Source organism: Mauremys mutica, chromosome 6 (genome assembly GCF_020497125.1).
Source record: "Mauremys mutica isolate MM-2020 ecotype Southern chromosome 6, ASM2049712v1, whole genome shotgun sequence".
Lineage (NCBI taxonomy): Eukaryota > Metazoa > Chordata > Testudines > Geoemydidae > Mauremys > Mauremys mutica.
The window spans coordinates 50,708,227-50,726,315 of NC_059077.1; the positions used below are offsets into that span (position 1 = coordinate 50,708,227).

The 18,089-nt window shown below is 41.9% G+C and overlaps 1 protein-coding gene across 1 annotated transcript in view; it reads right to left on the bottom strand.

Annotated features, from left to right (window-relative positions):
- EDIL3 (EGF like repeats and discoidin domains 3) overlaps positions 1-18,089 on the bottom strand; it is a 427,756-nt gene that overhangs the window by 93,233 nt on the left and 316,434 nt on the right. Inside the window, exons 7-8 of the mRNA XM_045022223.1 lie at positions 8,667-8,822; positions 7,363-7,507 (exon numbers count right to left, since the gene is read on the bottom strand). Coding sequence (XP_044878158.1) covers positions 7,363-7,507; positions 8,667-8,822 — 301 coding nt within the window. The remainder of the gene's footprint in view (positions 1-7,362; positions 7,508-8,666; positions 8,823-18,089) is intronic.

Below are 18,089 nucleotides of genomic sequence, written 5' to 3' on the forward strand. Positions count from 1 at the left end.
GACCAAGAATTATTTAACTCAGATTGTTGTGATATATCATTTGGGAACTGGATGACTATTGTTCATACAGTAAAACAGGAAGCCAGGTAAAATCATCCTAAAATGAATTTACTGTAGCAATCCCTGTGGTGAAAAGTTGATCTCTTTTGACAGATAAAGAATTTGCATGTTAGAGAGCGGATGGGGTCAAGCATTACATTTATGTGCTATAACCTTTGTTACAACAAACCTTGAGAGGGCTTATATTGGCTCACTAGTTTATTTACTTTTGCTCCAAGACACAATCACAGTTTCTGTAGGAAAGTCACAAAACAAATCTAAATCAAATCAAATTCATCAAAAGCAACCAGGCACAATGTATTTTATTTTGCTTTGAAAGTTCTTCAGATGCAGCTTACTGAACTCTTGCAATTTCGAGCTTGTTATACAGTGCCTGTTCAGCATAATCTAGGAGATAGGGCACTAAACAGGAAGGCAGGACTTGGAGACCTATGTCCAGTTCCCAGCTCTACCACTGACTTGCTATGTAACTCTGAAGAAGTCACTTGACTTCTGTATCTGTTGTTCCTCCTACGCTTTGTCTGGCTTGTCTAGTCAGGCTGTAAGCTGTGGGTGGGGAGCACAGGCTGTCCCTCAGTATGTGTTTGTGCAGTGTCTAGCACAATTTTGATTGGTACTTCTAGGTGCTACTGTAAATAAATAATTAGAGAATTGCAGAAATGAAGCACTGGAAGTGACCTCTGGTCATCTAATCCAGCCCCCTGCACACAGGCAGGACCAAATATATTTAGATCATCCCTAACAGGTGATTGTCTAACCTGTTCTTAAAAATCTCCAATGATGGGCATTCCACAACCTCGCTTGGAAACCTGTTCCAGTGCTAAAATGTATTCATAATTAGGCCTGGTCTACACTAGGACTTTAAATCGAATTTAGCAGCGTTAATTCGAATTAACCGCTCAACCGTCCACACTAGGAAGCCGTTTAATTCGACCTAGAGGGCTCTTTAGTTCGAATTCGGTACTCCACCCCGACGAGGGGAGTAGCGCTAAATTCGACATGGCTATCTCGAATTAGGCTAGGTGTGGATGCAAATCGAACTTACTAGCTCCGGGAGCTATCCCACACTGCACCACTCTGTTGATGCTCTGGACAGCAGTCCGAGCTTGGATGCTCTGACCAGCCACACAGGAAAAGTCCTGGGAAAATTTGAATTCCTTTTCCTGTCTGGACAGTTAGAATCTCATTTCGTGGTTGGACATCGGGGCGAGCCCAGCAGCACCGGCAGCGATGCAGAGCTCTCCAGCAGAGGAGTTCATGTAATCTCTGAATAGAAAGAGGGACCCAGCATAGACTGACCGGGAACTCTTGGATCTGATCGGTGTGTGGGGCGAGGAGTCTGTGCTTTCGGAGCTGCGCTCCAAAAAACGGAATGGAAAGACCTACGAGAAGGTCTCCAAAGCCATGAGAGACAGAGGATACAGCCGGGATGCCACGCAGCGCCGCGTGAAAATCAAGGACCCCAGACAAGGCTACCAAAAAATCAAAGCGGCAAACGGACGCTACGGAGCCTGCCACCACTGCCCCACCAGCGACCATGGACTCTGACGATGGGACAGTGTCAACGGCCAGTTCCTCGGCGATGTTCGCGGACGGGGAAGATGAGGAAGGGTTTGTGGAGGACGAGGCAGGCGACAGCGCTTACAACGCTGGTTTCCACGACAGCCAGGATCTCTTCATCACCGTCACGGAGATCCCCTACCAACCGTCCCCGGCCATTAACCCGGACCCTGAATCAGGGGAAGGATCACTCGGTAAGTGCTTTAACCATGTAAACTTTTATTCTTAATATAACAGGAATCTGAAGTATGTGAAAAGGAGGTCTCTCTATATATGGGGATAGAACAGAAATCCTCCTGGGAGATCTCCACGAAGCTCTCCTGGAGGTAATCGAAAAGCCTCCACAGGAGGTTCCTGGGGAGAGCTGCCTTATTGGGTGCTCCGTGGCAGCACACTTTTCCGCGCGAGGCTTTCATGAGGTACTCAGGGAGCATTGCCTCCCCGAGCACGGCTGCATAGGGCCCTGGTTTGTGCTGGCTTTCACGCAGCATGCGCTCTCTATCTCCTTCAGTGACCGTCCTCAGGGTGATCTCGCTCGGAGAGTCCTGCATCTAATTAGGGGAATTACTGTAATGTTACGCCTGGTCCAGAGTATTTTTCAAAAAACTCCGGACAGACGGCATAGCACAGACTCAGCACGCTGCTGCGTGACGAGCGTAACGGAAAGCCAAAGAATCAAATGGACGCTCATGGAGGGAGGGGGGACTGAGGACGCAAGGTATCCCACAGTTCCTGCTGTCTCCGAAAAGCATTTGCATTCTTGGCTGAGCTCCAAATGCTTCTAGGGTCAAACACAGTGTCCGCGGTGGGTCAGGGCATAGCTCGGCAATTTATGCACCCCACCCCACCACCAGAAGTGAAAGGGAAAACAATCCTCTGTTGACTCTTTTACATGTCACCGTATCTTTACTGAATGCTGAAGATAGATGCGATGGTGCAGCACTGAACACCGACATCCTCACTCCCCCCACGCTATGGATGGCTGATGGTGCAATATGGCTGGTATCCGTCCTCATCATCAGCCTATTGGCACATGGGGGAGTGCAAAAGGACTGGTAACCATGCGTACTAGCATCTGTGAGGTCGATCAAGGGCGCCTGGCCATAATTTTTCCTGGTAGATGGTGCAGTATGGCTGGTAACCGTCCTCATCATAGCAACAGGGGGCTGAGCTTCATCAGCCCCCACCCTTCATGTGTAAAGAAAAGATTCAATTGCCCCTGGACTAGCAGCAGGATGCTGGGCTCCTCTCCTCCACACTCCTTAATGTCCTATCTGGACTATCATAGCAACTGGAGGCTGCCTTCCACTCATTTCTCACTAACAAGTCACTGTGTCTTATTCCTGCATTCTTTATTACTTCATCACACAAGTGGGGGGACAATGCTATGGTAGCCCAGGAAGGCTGGGGAAGAATGGAATGAACAGGTGGGGTTGTTGCAGGAGCACCCACTGTGAATAGCATTCAGCTCATAATCTATGCAGGATCTGACACAGAGCAGCTGTGCTCTCTGGTTCTCTGATACAGTGGTTCTCTAGTACACTTGCCCATATTCTAGGCAGGACTGATTCTATTTTTACATACCAAAAAGGAGGGATTGACTCAGGGAGTCATTCCCAATTTTGGCTTTTGCGCCCCTGGCTAAGAGCAGCCAGGGGCACTTATGACAGCAGCAAATGGCGCAGTGCAAAAGGACTGGTAACCATGCCCATCTTATTACCAATTTATGGCATGGTAGATGGTACAGTATGGCTGGTAACCATCTCTGCTATCATGCAAAAGCAAAAGCATTCTGCTGTGTAGCGCTGCTGGACCGCCTCTGTCAGCGGCATCTAGTACACATACGGTGACAGGCACAAAAGGCAAAATAGGCTCCATGGTTTCCATGCTGTGGCGTCTGCCAGGGCAATCCAGGGAAAACGGACTTGAAATGATTGTCTGCTGTAGCTTTCCCGGAGGAAGGGATGACTGACGACATTTACCCAGAACCACCCGCGAAAATGGTTTTTGCCCCATCAGGCACTGGGATCTCAACCCAGAATTCACAGAGACAGACTACACTGTGTTCATTGTTCGCCAAAATTTATCTTTGCAAGGAATTCACTCCCTTTTTCCCATCACACAGCTTCGACTGTCTCCAGACCTGCCACAGCATCCCCCTCACAGAGGCCGGCAAAGATTAGGCGGCGAAAGAAAAAGACGGGACGAGATGTTCGCTGAAGTTAGGGGGTGCTCCCGAGACGAGGCGGACCAGCAGAGCCAGTGGAGGGAGACCCTCTCTCTGTACCAGCGCTCACACAGCGAACGGGAGGGGAGGTGGCGTGAGGAAGACAAGCAGTCAACTCAAACGCTGCTTGGACTAATGAGGGAGCAAACGGACATGCTCCTGCGCCTTGTGCATGTTCTGCAGGACCTCAGGCAGGAGGACAGAGCCCCCCTGCAGTGTATCTGCAACCGCCCTCCCCCGCCACAAAGTCCCATACCCCCCTCACCCAAAATAACCAGAAGGAGGGGCGCCAGAGGCCGTGTAAACTGTCACTGCACCCCAGCAGAGTGCTCAAGTACCGAAAAGCTCTCATAGCCTAATTTTTGAGAAGTCCTTTCCTTCCCGCCTCACCCAAGTCCCCATCCCAGTTTCATCCCCTAACTGTCTAGTTGATAATAAAAAATACTTTTCTGTTAATTACTTTTTCCGTCATGTTCTTTTAGAGGAGACTGTGTTTGAAGGGGGGGAAGGGGGTTGGTAATTTGACAGGACAATCACCTTTACCAGGGTACAGACATGGGGGCAGGATCAGCAGCAGGTCACACACACACTGCAGTCAGTACGCACCCTGGTCGGTATGGGAGGTGGTTTGCAGGTTCTGTGTGGGTGGGGGGGTACGTGACTTTGTAGCGGGGCAGGGGGGTTACAGATCTCATGCAACGGTCCCTGTCCTGGACCACAGAGCCACGCAGCAGAGGAATCTGTATCCGTCCTCCCCCGCCAAAAGGCCACATAGCCCACGCACACAGAGTCCCAAAAAGGAGGGATGGCAGGCTCCGTTGAAACATCCAGTCCGGCACTGCAGACCGCTCTGGGAGCAGGAGCCTGTCATTCCTCGAGTTTACAGGCGGTCTTTACATCACCGCACACCCTACCCAGCACAGTCCGTGTCCCAGTTTCAACCCTGTAACGCAAAGTCATCAATAAAGAAACCTTTGTAAAGTTACAGTGGAACATGTAGTTTATTTTTATACGTGTGTTGGAAGTTGGGGAAGCGGGGTGGGCGGGGTATGTAACTGCAGATGCTAGTCAACAGTAACTTGGTAAAGAAACAGGGGCAGGTTCAGCTTCTCTGTAAAGAAACTGAACAGTCACAGGTCACGCTGCTCACTGCTCGCTGGTACTTGAAGAGTTCCTTGTCGCTGTGCAAGGCGCCTGCACAGAGCTTCACGAGCCAGGGCATTAGCGGGTAGGCTGGGTCCCCGACGATCACTATAGGCATCTGCACATCCCCAAGACTTATTTTGTGGTCCGGGAAGAAACTACCTTCCTGCAGGCGTCTAAACAGACCAGAGTTCCTGAAAACAAGCACGTCATGAACTTTGCCTGGCCACCCGACGTTGATGTTGGTAAAACGTCCCCCATGGTCCACCAGTGCTCGCAGCACCATTGAAAAGTAGCCCTATTTCTCAGCAGCTGACTGTGGAAGAGGTGGACGATAAGGTGCGAGGAGTTGACAATGGCCATAACTGCAGCGGGATACGTGCTCAAAGTGCTGTGGCACCCGCGCTGTCACTGAGCAGAAAAGTGCACGAACAGATTGCCCGCAGGCGCTTTCAGGGAGGGAGGGCGTGATTGACGGTTCAATGATGACAGTTACCCAAAACCACCCTCGACACATTTTTTCCCCCAGCAGGAATTGGGGGCTCTACCCAGCATTCCAATGGGCAGCGGGGAGTGCGGGAACTGTGGGATAGCTTCCCACAGTGCACCGCTTCCAAAGTCGACGCTGGCCCCGTTACTGTGGACTCAGACAGTCGAATTAGTGTATTTAGTGTGGATACACAAATTCGACTTCATAAGGTCGATTCCACAAATTCGAATTAAGTAGCTTCGAAATAGTCTTGTAGTGTAGACGTACCCTTAGAAAGTTTTGCTTAATAGCTAACCTAAATCTTCCTCGCTGCAGATTAAGTGGACTATTTCTTGTCCTACCTTCAGGGGACCTGGAGAACAATTGATCACCATCCTCTTTATCATATTCCCCCTCAATCTTTTTTTTAATCAAGACTAAACATGTCCAGTTGTTTTAACCTTTCTTCATAGATCAGGTTTTTTTAAACCTTTTATCATTTTCATTGCTGTCCTCTGGGTGCTCTCCAATTTATCCTCATGTTTCCTAAAGTGTGGTTCCCAGAACTTGACACAATACTCTAACTGAGGCCACGCCACTGACAAGTAGTGTGGGACAATTACCTCCCATGTCTTACATCCACCCCAAAAATGATATTAGTCTTTTTTCACAACTGCATCACATTATTGACTAATTCCACATGTGATCTATTATAACCCACAATTCCTTTTTAGCAGTACTACTATCAAGCCAGCTATTCCCCATTTTGTAGTTGGGCATTTGATTTTTTTCTTCAAGTATAATACTTTGCACTTGTCTTTATTGAATTTCATCTTGTTCATGTCATTCCAATTTGTCAAGGTCATTTTGAATTCTAATCCTCTCCTCCAGAGTGCTAGCAACCCTTCCCAGCCTGGTGTTATCCACCAATTCTATATTCTCTACTCCATTATCCAAGTAATTAATGAAAATGTTGACTAGTACTGGACCCAGGACAGACTCCTGCAGGATCCCACTAGATATGTCCCCCCAGTTTGAAAGCGAACATTGATAACTACACTGTGAGCACAGTCTTTCAGTCAGTTTTGCACTTACCTTATAGTCATTTCATCTACATCACATTTCCCTAGTATGCTTATGAGAATGTCATGTGGGACTGTCTCAGAAGACTTACTAAAATCAAGATACATCATGTCAACTGCTCCCCCCATCCACTAGGGCAGTAATCCTGTCAAAGAAGGAATTTAGTTTGGTTTGGCATTACTTGTTCTTCACAAATCAGTGTTGACTAATCCTTATAACCCTATTATCCAATAGGTGCTTACAAATTGATTGTTTAATAATTTGTTCCAGGTATCAAAGCTAGACTGACTGGTCTATAATTCCCTGGGTCCTTTTTGTTCATAGGTGCTATGTTTGCCCTTCTCCAGTCCTCTGGGATCTCACCTTTCCTCCTTAAGTTCTCAAACATAATAGCTAACAGTTCAGAGATTGTTTCAGGTAGCTCCTTAAATACCCTAGGGTTAATTTCATCAGACCCTGCTGACTTGAATACATCTAACATTTAAATATTCTTTAACCTGATCATTCCCTATCTTGACTTGCATTCCATTCCTGTGTTTATTTTTAGTTTTGTTAAGCATTTGGTCACTACTTACCTTTTTAGTGACGACTGAAGCAAAATAGGCATTAAATACCTCATTCTGTGCCCATTTCAAGTAACAAATAATTTGATGTCAATATGTACAAAAATATATACCCTACTTTAAATACAAAGAATATCAAATTCAACCATGCTGTAACACCACAGATGTCAATGGAATTATAGCAGGAATAAATATTCCAAACCACAGGAACAAAGCAGTTTTATGCTATGGCAATGGTGTGTTGTTGGAAAACTCACCTGATAATTCACAGCCAAGAAGTTCCATTCTCAACGTACAGTGTCTTCTGCAAACCTGAGGATACAGTCGAATGTATTGTGATTTTATTGGAGGCGTGAAAGAATTGGCATAGGGAGTGTTGTTGTCCACATTTCCATGGAACACCTGTGACGACAAAAAAAAAATCATCACACATTTCAAATAGTACAAGGATGACAACTGGATCCTTACTTTATCTTCATGGACTTGTACATATCCACTTCCTTTTCTAGTGTTCACACCCTGTTTGTCATGTCTTTCCACATTTAGAAGCTTCTCCTTCACCTATGCTCCCCAATCTGGCCTGATTCAGCAGGGTACTTGAGCGTAACTTGAAGCATGTGGGTATTTCTATTTGTTGACTTTAGTAGAACTACTCGACGAGTAGTAATCATGCTTAAAGTAAGGCATGTGTTTAAGAATCTTGCTGAATTGGGATCTCTCTCTTTCTCATGCTCCAGCTACTAATACACTAAAATCACATCTACCCTTCAACTTGTGTATTAAAAGTTCCTGTTCATTTTAGTCTGCAAATATAAACACTGATCCACACTTATTTTTCCCTCCCTCATTTAAGAGCTGATCTAACTTCCACTGAAATCAGCTGGAGAGATTCCATTGACTGCAATGGGATTCAAATCAGGCCCTTAAAGGATTTTTCTATTCTCTCTTCATTGTAATTAGATATTCTTACACTTTGCTTCCTCGCCTCATTACAGTCTTTTCAACACAGCATTCTCTCTGCCTACATGACAGCAACTGTGTCCAACTCTGAAGTGCCTTACTTCTAGCCTACCTTTTACAGTAAATCAGTCTGTGCTGCTTCGTACAAAAATAAATTCTAACTATATTGTAAACTTTCTTTTTTTTCTTTCTTTTTTCACAGGACACTATTTTTGCAATGCGGAGATTAGCATTGATGAATGGGTTCTAGGGTATCAAGGGTTAACATTAATCTGCCAATGTACTAAAACTAAATTGAAAACAGAGTCATGAGTAATTACTGGTAAACTAATTAAAATGAAAATCAGTTAAGTGTAATAAACAGGATTATTCTAGCCTGGGGACACAGTGTTTATAGAACCATCAATTAAAGAATAAGAAAGTCTTAGCAGACATAAAGTGGAAATGTATTGCTATGTTTTCCAGAAAAAATAGTAAGGCAACACAGATAAAAGTGCTTTCTCTATTAGACAATTAGACTCATCTACTAGAGATACCTTTTGCTTTCAGAAGTCAGATATACCTTGGGATTTTCATTCACACACAGGTGACTCAGTCTTACCATATCTTCATTGGTGCCTTTTACTTTGTATGTCACCCAGGACTTCCCATCATTACTGTATGCAATTTTGTAAGATTTTATATATTCTGGGCTTCCAATCCTCTTGGCACCTTGGGTTATAACTCCAGTGACTCTCATCTTCCTTTGCAGGTTTATCTGCAATAACAATACAACATCATTGGTAACCATCAGAGGGACACAGTTGCTATGATGACACTAAATTGTTGTTCTGACTCAAACACAAATGAAACCAGTTCATTCTGTAGCATTTTGATTGATTGTCTCTACATTTCATTTGATCATAAATGTGAAAAAAACAATACGTTTGCCCCCAAACTACATACTGTATTATTTGTATATGTGTTACAATGTGTCTACAGCTAAGATTTAATCTTCCATTCCATTAGAAGACTGATTTTGACCTCCTCCTCACTCTAATATCACAAGAATATTGCATGGTCCTCTGCCAGAGTAAAATATTTCTGGAAAGTCTGAGGCAAAACAGAATAGGGATTTCCAACATACGGGTGCTCCAAAAGAAAAAAATCTGTGTTTTGACCTTTCAAAAAGATTTTTTTTAATGGGTTTGATTGTAAGCTCTCTGAGGCAGGGATGGTCTTTCTAGTTTGTGTTTGTTCTAGCACAATGGGGTCCAGGCCCATGACTGGGTCTCCTAGGCACTACAATAACAACAACAACAACAAAATAACTGCATGCACTCACACCAAAGTGCTCAAGATTTCCTCAGCTTTGAAGACAAGCCACAGAAATGAAACAGATTCAATGCATTTAAGACTTCTGAAACTGGATAATTTTGAATACATGTTATCTGCAGGTGAAAAAAAGGGCTGTTTTTCATCAGTAAGCTCTTTCTCTCTCAGTGTAATCCTCACTTGGAATTTCCAGTCTTTCCAATGTTTCTCTCCTTTGAGAGACTGCAAGGTTCATTTCCCCCCATTACTAATTGATAAACATTTATTCAACTTTCCTTTGGAAGGATTTTATATCTATTATACACATGCATACAGTCAGTGGGATTCCCTTCTCATACACCAGCATAATTCCCTTGCCTTCAATGGACTTATACTTGATTTACATCCTTATAAATGAGAGGTGAAACAAACCCCTAAAAGCTACAGCTCAGGGGCCTGTTTGTCTTCAAACATACAGTTATAAATATGGAGTAACTCTACTGAAGTCAATGGAATTACACCAGCATAACACTGGTGTAAGGGGAGAATCAGGCCCAATATATTTACAATCAAATTTTAAGTACAGCAATTCACGGTTCTTTTCCTCCATCCTTCTGAAAAAAACAATTAATAAAACAGCAAAATCTGTTGAAGTGGTCCACTCCAGGGACTGACAATTATACTAACTGAGAGGAGTCTCCCAATTAAGGCAAAATGGATTTGTGCTCAGTACATTGGAGTATGGTTTAGCATGGTGTCTTATTATAAGAGGTTGCCTAATAAGGGTGATTTAATATACTTTTCACTCTGTATATGGAAAATCTTAAACATGCACAAACAAAAACAGTATGTCACCTAACCCTGCAATATTTACAAAAAACAATCAAACCAAACAGTGCCCCCTGCCCCCAAGTCTGACAAGTGATAGCTAAGTTAAAGAACGCGCAATTATAGCTAACTTGCCTCCCAGCTCCATTGACTCCCACCATAAATTCCAGAGAAACAAGTTAATTCCAATTATATCTTCTTTGACACTGTTATTCAAATGGATAACCATTTTCCAACTGCACCAACAGTTCACACACATTTATACAGATGATTTTTTTAAATTCTAATATGGCTTTGTTGTACAAGTTTGCCCTCCAATGATTTATATGGTAAATGTTAATATAACTAACTAAAGCTTTTTGAAACCCATCTCCCTAATGCTGGAGAAACAATGGCTACTAACAGCATCCATGACTGCAACAGCAAACAAAGAGTAACTATTAATGGAAAGAGGTTAGATCAGAGGGAGGTCTCCAGTGGGTTTCCACATAGATCTGTTCTGGGTTTGGTGTTGTTTAACATCTTTATTAATGATCTGGATGTAAGTATAAGAGCATACTGATCAAGTTTGCAGATGCCACAAAGTTGTGGGGAGGGTTGCCAACACTTTGGAGGACAGAGATAAAATTCAGAGAGAGTCCGGACTATAGACAACAAAATTAAATTCAACAAAGACAAATGTAAGGTGCTATACTTAAGGAAGAAAAGCCAATTGCATAAATACAGAATGGGGGATAACTGCTTGGCAGCAGCACAGCTGAGAAGGATCTGGGAGTTGTGGTGGATCACAACCTCAACATGAGTCAGCAATGTGATGCTGTTGCAAAAAAGTAAATGAAACAGAGGTATAGCATAGAAGTCCCTGGAGGTGATAGTTCTGCTCGACTTGATACTGGTTAGGCCTCAGCTGGAGTACTGTGTCCAATATTGGCACCAATGTACAGACAGGATGTAAAGAAACTGGGAAGGATCCAAAGGCAAGTGACAAAGATGATCAAAGAGATGGAATGCAAGCTATATGAGCAAAGGCCGAATGAACTGGGTCTGTTTAGTTTGGAAAGGAGGAGATTAAGGGGAGATATGATAGCAGTCTTCAGATACTTGAAAGGCTGCCATAAAAGAGGATAGAGAAAAGTTGTTCTCTTTTGCCACAAAGGGCAGGTCAAGGGGCAATGGGTTCAAACTACAGCATAGGAGATTTAAATTAAATCCCAGGAAAAACTTCCTAACTGTAAAACAATAGGACAATGAAACAGACTGCCTCGGGAGATTGCGGAGGCTTCTTCACTGGATGTTTTCAAAAGGAGGCTGGATAGCCTCTGTCTTGAATGGTTTAGCCACAGCAAATTCTGCATCTTGGCAGGTGGTTAGACTAGATAACCCTAGACTAGATAACCCTTTTACCCCTATGATTCTAACCCCTTTGACACTATACTCCTGTGAGCCCCCACATGTTTGGAAGAGTTGAATGCTCTTGGAGGAGGTGTTTGGGTCTTTGTTTGTACACCTCTACCCCGATATAACGCTGTCCTCGGGAGCCAAAAAAATCTTACCGCCTTATAGGTGAAACCACATTATATCAAACTTGCTTTGATCCGCTGGAGCGTGCAGCCCCGCCCCCCTGGAGCACTGCTTTACAGCGTTATATCTGAATTTGTGTTATATTGGGTCACATTATATCGGGGTAGAGGTGTAGTTATAAAAACATGAAATTAAAGGGTGCTCCTGCCAAATGACTACACATGAAAACTTTAGCCATACCCTTGCCTTGCCTAATTAAAATAGTTACTTTCTTTTATTATGGAATTTGATTACTGTTTGACCTGTGACCTTGATACTTTAAGAAAGTAAGTTTTCTGTGCTCCACTCACATACAACCACCTCCATATCCATGTATTTTTAGGTAAAAACTATGCCCCCTTTTATTTATTCCTAAGTTTTAACCAATTTGTTTTTTTGTTTGTTTGTTTGTTTGTTTTTCTGGGTCTCTGTTTCTGCTCTGAATCACTGAGCATTGGCTTTCAACACTGCTGAGCTTCATGCAGTTTTCCAATCAGATTTAAAAATAAGAAACTGGATGCTATACAATATGCTTGATGTAGGTCTCTTGTTTCTTCAGTACTTCTCAGAAAACCCACAGGAGGGGAAAAAAGTACCTTGAAATTCCAAGAACTTTCATGTGTATAAAAATCTGAGGGGCTAAATTTGACAGATATAACTCCATGAAGTCTAAAGAATTACAGCAGAAGAGAAACTGTCCCACAGTGTCTGTGTTCTATTATGACCTTTACTTTTGCCAAGCCAGAGCCTAGCAAAATACAAAATATTACAACTGTGCAGTAACTATAACTAAAAGCAGTAGGTGAAAGCTTTCTTACTAAGTGTATTTTAGTAGGAAATAAAGTTCCCAGTATGGAATATGAACTAGCGCTTTTAGCGATACAATCTTTTAAAAAACTCAGTCCTCTGTGGTAATTGTGAAGAAAAACAACTCAAGTTAATTGTTAGACTTTAGGCTTTAGGGATACAGAAAAAGCAAGGACCTACGAAATAACATGATACATTTTAATTATATAGCTACTTGTGAGCTAAAATAAACAAGGAGATGAAAGGCATTAAGATAAGAACAACAATTTGACACATCATTTTTAAAAGACAGGAGTTTATTGCCATAAAGAAAATTAAGCATAAAAACTATTATATCTATCTAGACATAACAAGGATGGAGAAAGTCAATAATATCCTGATGAAAGAAACTCACACTATTAAAAATTAGATGCTGGAGGAAAAACATCCTTTATGGAAATTTTGATCTTTGCCACTGAAGAATTACTAAGAGCAGGGAAAGGGATCAGTTCCATAGATTTTATTCATCTAGGTAGCCCAATAGGATTATTCACATGAATAGAGCTGCAGGATTGGCCCAATATAAAACAAAGGACCCCAATTCTATTAATAATATTATAACATATAAAAATAATTCCTCTGTTACTCAAAAATTATGGGTCAAATTCTGCCATCCTTACTCATGTCAGACAGCAGTTGATGAGACTTGTTGAATAAGGTACTGTTCAATACTAGTATCAGAATCTACCACTAAGTGACTAGTTAATGCAGTCTTAGTAGAGAAGCTCATTTGCGACTAGGTCATGCAATCCTTATTCATATTGGTGAGCACTTACTCACACAAGTAACACTCCAAAAATCTCAAAGAAAAGGAGCTTTGTGAATTTGACCTCTATTCAAAAAGTAGGGTTACTTGTGTAAGTAAGTGTTCAACAGTGTAAGATTTGCATAAACTAGCCCTTATAAAATATTCCTGGGCAGTCTACTCAGTTTATGGGATATCAACCTAATTCGAGACCTTTTATCACAACAAGATAAACAATCAGAAGCTCCTAGAGCTAGGGGATGCAGTGGGGTGAGGGCAGAGCTATGCCATGACTTACTGTCCACTGGCCAGGAGGTATGACCCAGCACTGGGCAAACAGTTGTCCAAGGGTGAAGCAGGTGAAGCAGGTTTGGGTCTGGTCTACTCTCCTGGAGGCAACAGGACTAAATCTATATTCATTTACACCAGCTTCACACTGGTGTAACTTTATTGTCTTCAGTGAAGTTAATCCCGATTCACAGTAGAGTAAGTGTGAAGTAAGTGGAGAAAGCAAGGAGAATCTGGCCCATTGTGTCTGAGTCAAGCTCCCACTAGAATGCTGTATCAAATCCTCCTTATATCAAGGCTGTGACTCTTGGGAGCTGGGGTACTTGTAGACACTTTTGAAAATCCCACTCAACCTTGAATTATTTTTCATCCCTTTCACCCTTTTAGCTACAGTCACCCTGGTTCCCATGGGTCTGCATACTGCCTATTATATAAAACCACCCCAGGTATCATGTTTTCTGTTCTTTCTGCTGATTCTAAAGCAGAAATTGATAATCATGCTATTTGCACAGGTGCACTAATATCTTTGATTATGTTGGTGCATAAACAAAACCATTTGGGAGTAAAACACTGAAGTATCTATGTTGAAGATGTCAAACAAAAGCAGCCTCATTAATCTGAGCTCTCTTCAAAAAAGAGTAATTGCCTGAAAATGGCAACATCAGAAAGAAAATATTTACAAAGTTTTGCAGACAATGGAGGATATAACTGGGACAATGTTTTAAACAAATTTAGGCTCCATGCAAGGCATGTGTATAACTTCTCTCACAACTGTGAGTAAGCTTATACGTGTGTGTGTGTGTGTGTGTACGTACGTACATATGGACATATGTACATACTTGGGTTCCAGATCAGAGCCTCAAGAATAATATTCTGTTAATACTTTAGTGATGTAATTCATTAAGGCAGAGAATGACTAGAAAGGGAAATAAACAGAGATAATTATCTTTCATGTGGAGAAAATAAATTATTTTTGTAGCCCTCGCTTACCATTTCAAGATTTCCCTGTATGTTGTGGCAGCTGAAAGTGCTCCCCACACAGAGTCATGTACACATATACATATTTCAGTGGTATCTCATGTTATGTCTTAGGTTCCAAAGCTATAGATGTCAGATTTCTTTATAGATCTTAAATTCCCTAATATTTGTTAACTTTAAAATGAAAGGCTATAGGGTCATTCAGCAAAGTAGTACTTAAGGTGGATTTAGCTGCTAGGAACACCATTAAAGATCTGACTTACAATTTTGGCCCTGGGATTTGGGATACACAGGAGACTTGTTAGCCTGCTGAATAATTTGTTACAACTATCAGTAGACATGTAAAATGTAAGGAGTTCAATATTCATACAGAATTCCAAGCATGGAATCCATTTTTTCCAGGTATTATTCAGTATCTAAAAATCTTTCTACGTACAACATAAATGGAGGAAAATATGAATGGTTTTTCCTCCCTCCTTTGACACACAACTCAAGATTCTGAATAACGGAATGCTTTTTTCAATTATCTTTTATCATGTTTCAATTATCTTGTTTATGCCTCTTTGGCTGGTCAAATTCTCTCTGCTAGGCTCTGAGATGGTGAACTGCGGGCTTGTTCCATGCAGCTCAAACAGGAGGAATGTCTAATGGGATCAGTTTAAAGTTCATATGCTTCTGCAGCCCAGGATCAAATACTGTCAAACTCAACATGCAGAAAACCTGCACTTGACAACAATGATGTTCACTTGACTCTGCCTTGTCTACATGATTAAATTCAGAAGCGGTGAAAGATGAGAAATCTTGCTGCCTTTAGGAGGAAAACATGTGCAGTGCTCTTGGCCAGCATTCCTGATCATATTCCCCTCACTTGTTATTGTACAATTAGCAATAAAGCCTAAGTAGTACAAAGGCTCTTTGGATTATATGTGTAGACCAAACTACTAGTCTCAACTCTCAGGAAGAATTAATTTAAAATTCCCACAAAGTCTAGTTGCTTGGGATATATCAGAAATATATTGGTTTGTGAAGCCTCATTGCTAATCCATAGTTTATGGCAGATTTTAGTGTCCTGCCTTAGTGAGATAGAAGTCTGCTGTTATGACTAATTCTCCATCTATTCCAGTGCTGAGTGCATTTTCCACTAATCTAAGTTATCCCTTATGCAAAAACCAGGGTTTGAGTGGGGATTGAATATTACCAGAATGGGGCGCTTCACCAAAGCAGCCCTTCTCTGATGATCTTATTAGTTTCCCAAAGACTGAAGTTTTAATTTTTCTTTAAATATAAAATATATTTTAAAAAATCAACTTTCTGGTAGAGGCATGTGTTCACAAACATGTTCTGGTGAAAAATAGGGACATTTTTACAAAGAATTTTTTTGTTACCACCTCTAATTTCCATCTCAGATGGTTGTGAAGACTACAGTTGGTCAAAACTGAATATCTGTTTCATGGAAGAGTTTCGGTATTTTAGAATTTGTATTCATTCTGAATGGGAACACAACAAAATATTTTAATTTCTCATAAAGTAATATGCACTACTACTACTACTACTACTGACATAACATGATATGGCATAATACAATAATTGAAAAAGTTTATTTTATTTTTAAAATCATTAAGGAAGCTGCTACTTAAAGCAGATTGAGAGACCTGTCTTATTCGTTAGTTCAAAGGGTATCCAGTTTGTATTATAATAAAAAGCTGTTTGACACGGTCAAAAATAATACAATAATAATGGTATAAAAATGGAAATATCCAATACAATAAAATTCAACCAAAAATTTCAGAATTTCCCAAGTCAAAAATTTCTGAAATTTTTTTCTTTAGAAAATATTTTTCTGCAAAAATATTTGTTTAAATTAATACATTTTAAAAAATCCATTTGAAATAAAATAGCATTTTTTGTCACCAGCTCTAACGAAGACATCACTCTGATCCAGAACTGGAAACATACCAGCATGCAAAGTTAAGCAACCACTCTTAAGGACAGAATGACTGCCATTTCCTCTCTACCAACCCAGGAGGCCACAAACACGACATCTGTGGACCCACTGCGCTGGGAGGGAAAGGCTGCACAGCAGAACTCAGCACCACTGCATCTGTGTGGTAGGAGGCCCACAAGCCTTATCCGCATTTGCCTTTTTGTTGAAGTTTCCCACTGGACTACCATTTGAGCTGCCCCACTGGTACTAGCAATACTGGGAACATTAGTGTACATCACCAGTGGCCTGTGTTTTAAATAATTGGCATCTAGAGTTAAATAACACAGTGGTTAAAATGCTTATGGCATGTCGACACTGACTCTCCAATTGTGAATACCATGGTGGAGCTGCAACGGTGGTAATGCAGTGCCAGAAGTGCCAGTGTAGATGAGATGTCCACTTGCTGCTATAACTCACAGGCTGAGGGCTTACACAGTCATTCCTGACTAAGCTCTGGGAAAGGGTTCCTTTTTCCCCAACTCCATTTTGACCTTCTGTGCAAAGCCAATTTACTTGAGCTTTGTATGTGGATGGAAAGGTGACTAATGCTGAAGCCTAACAGCAGCAATTTAAAGGTCATCACAATCAGCTATTTCACTGCTCATCATTTTTGCAAGCCATGAAAAGAGCTGAGTAGAATATCAACACTTTCTCTGTGCCTCCAGTCTGACCCCTGGAGTGGACATGTGTGGAACAAAAATGTGGCAGATGATATTTCTGTAGCTTTCAATATTAAAAAAAAATTGTGGGTAACATTCTTCTTGTGCAGCTGATACATGATTCTGATAAGTATACAATTTTCAGAGGTAGGCACCTAAATCTCACATTTGGGTGCTGAAATAAGCTGTTAGGTGTCCCCATACCTATTTTAATTGTCTAAATGCCAACCCCATGTAGAACTGGGTATCCCAATTTAGGCTCTAATCTTGTTCCCACTGAAGTCAATGCAAAACTTCTACTGACTTCAGTGGCATAAGATTGGGCTGCTAAGTTTGAATATTGGGCTCTAGGGCCCCAACTGTCAAACCTGGGTATCCAAAATGAGGCTCCTAAATCCTTAAAACAGAAATTATGGATTCGACAGACATTAAGAGCTTGATGTGGAAATTATTAACTTAAATTTAATGGCCTGTGTTGAGGACAGACAAGATGATCATAATGGTCCCATATGGCCTTAAAATATTTGAATCTGTGGGCAAGTCTACACTACAGCACTACATTGGCACAGCTGCACCAACGGAAGAGCACTCTCCCGTCGGCATAATTACTCCACCTCGGTGAGAAGTGGAAACTATGTTGGCAGGAAAGCGTCTCCTACCGACGTAGCACTAGTATGGACAGCACGAAACTTGCATCACTTGGAGGGCTTTTCCACACCCCTGGGCGATGTACATAATATCGACTTAGGTTGTAGTGTGGACCTGCCCCACGTTTAGGAATCTAACAAAGAGAGGCCTGATTTTCAAAATGCTCAGTCCCTGCAGCTCCCAGTGAAGTAAGAA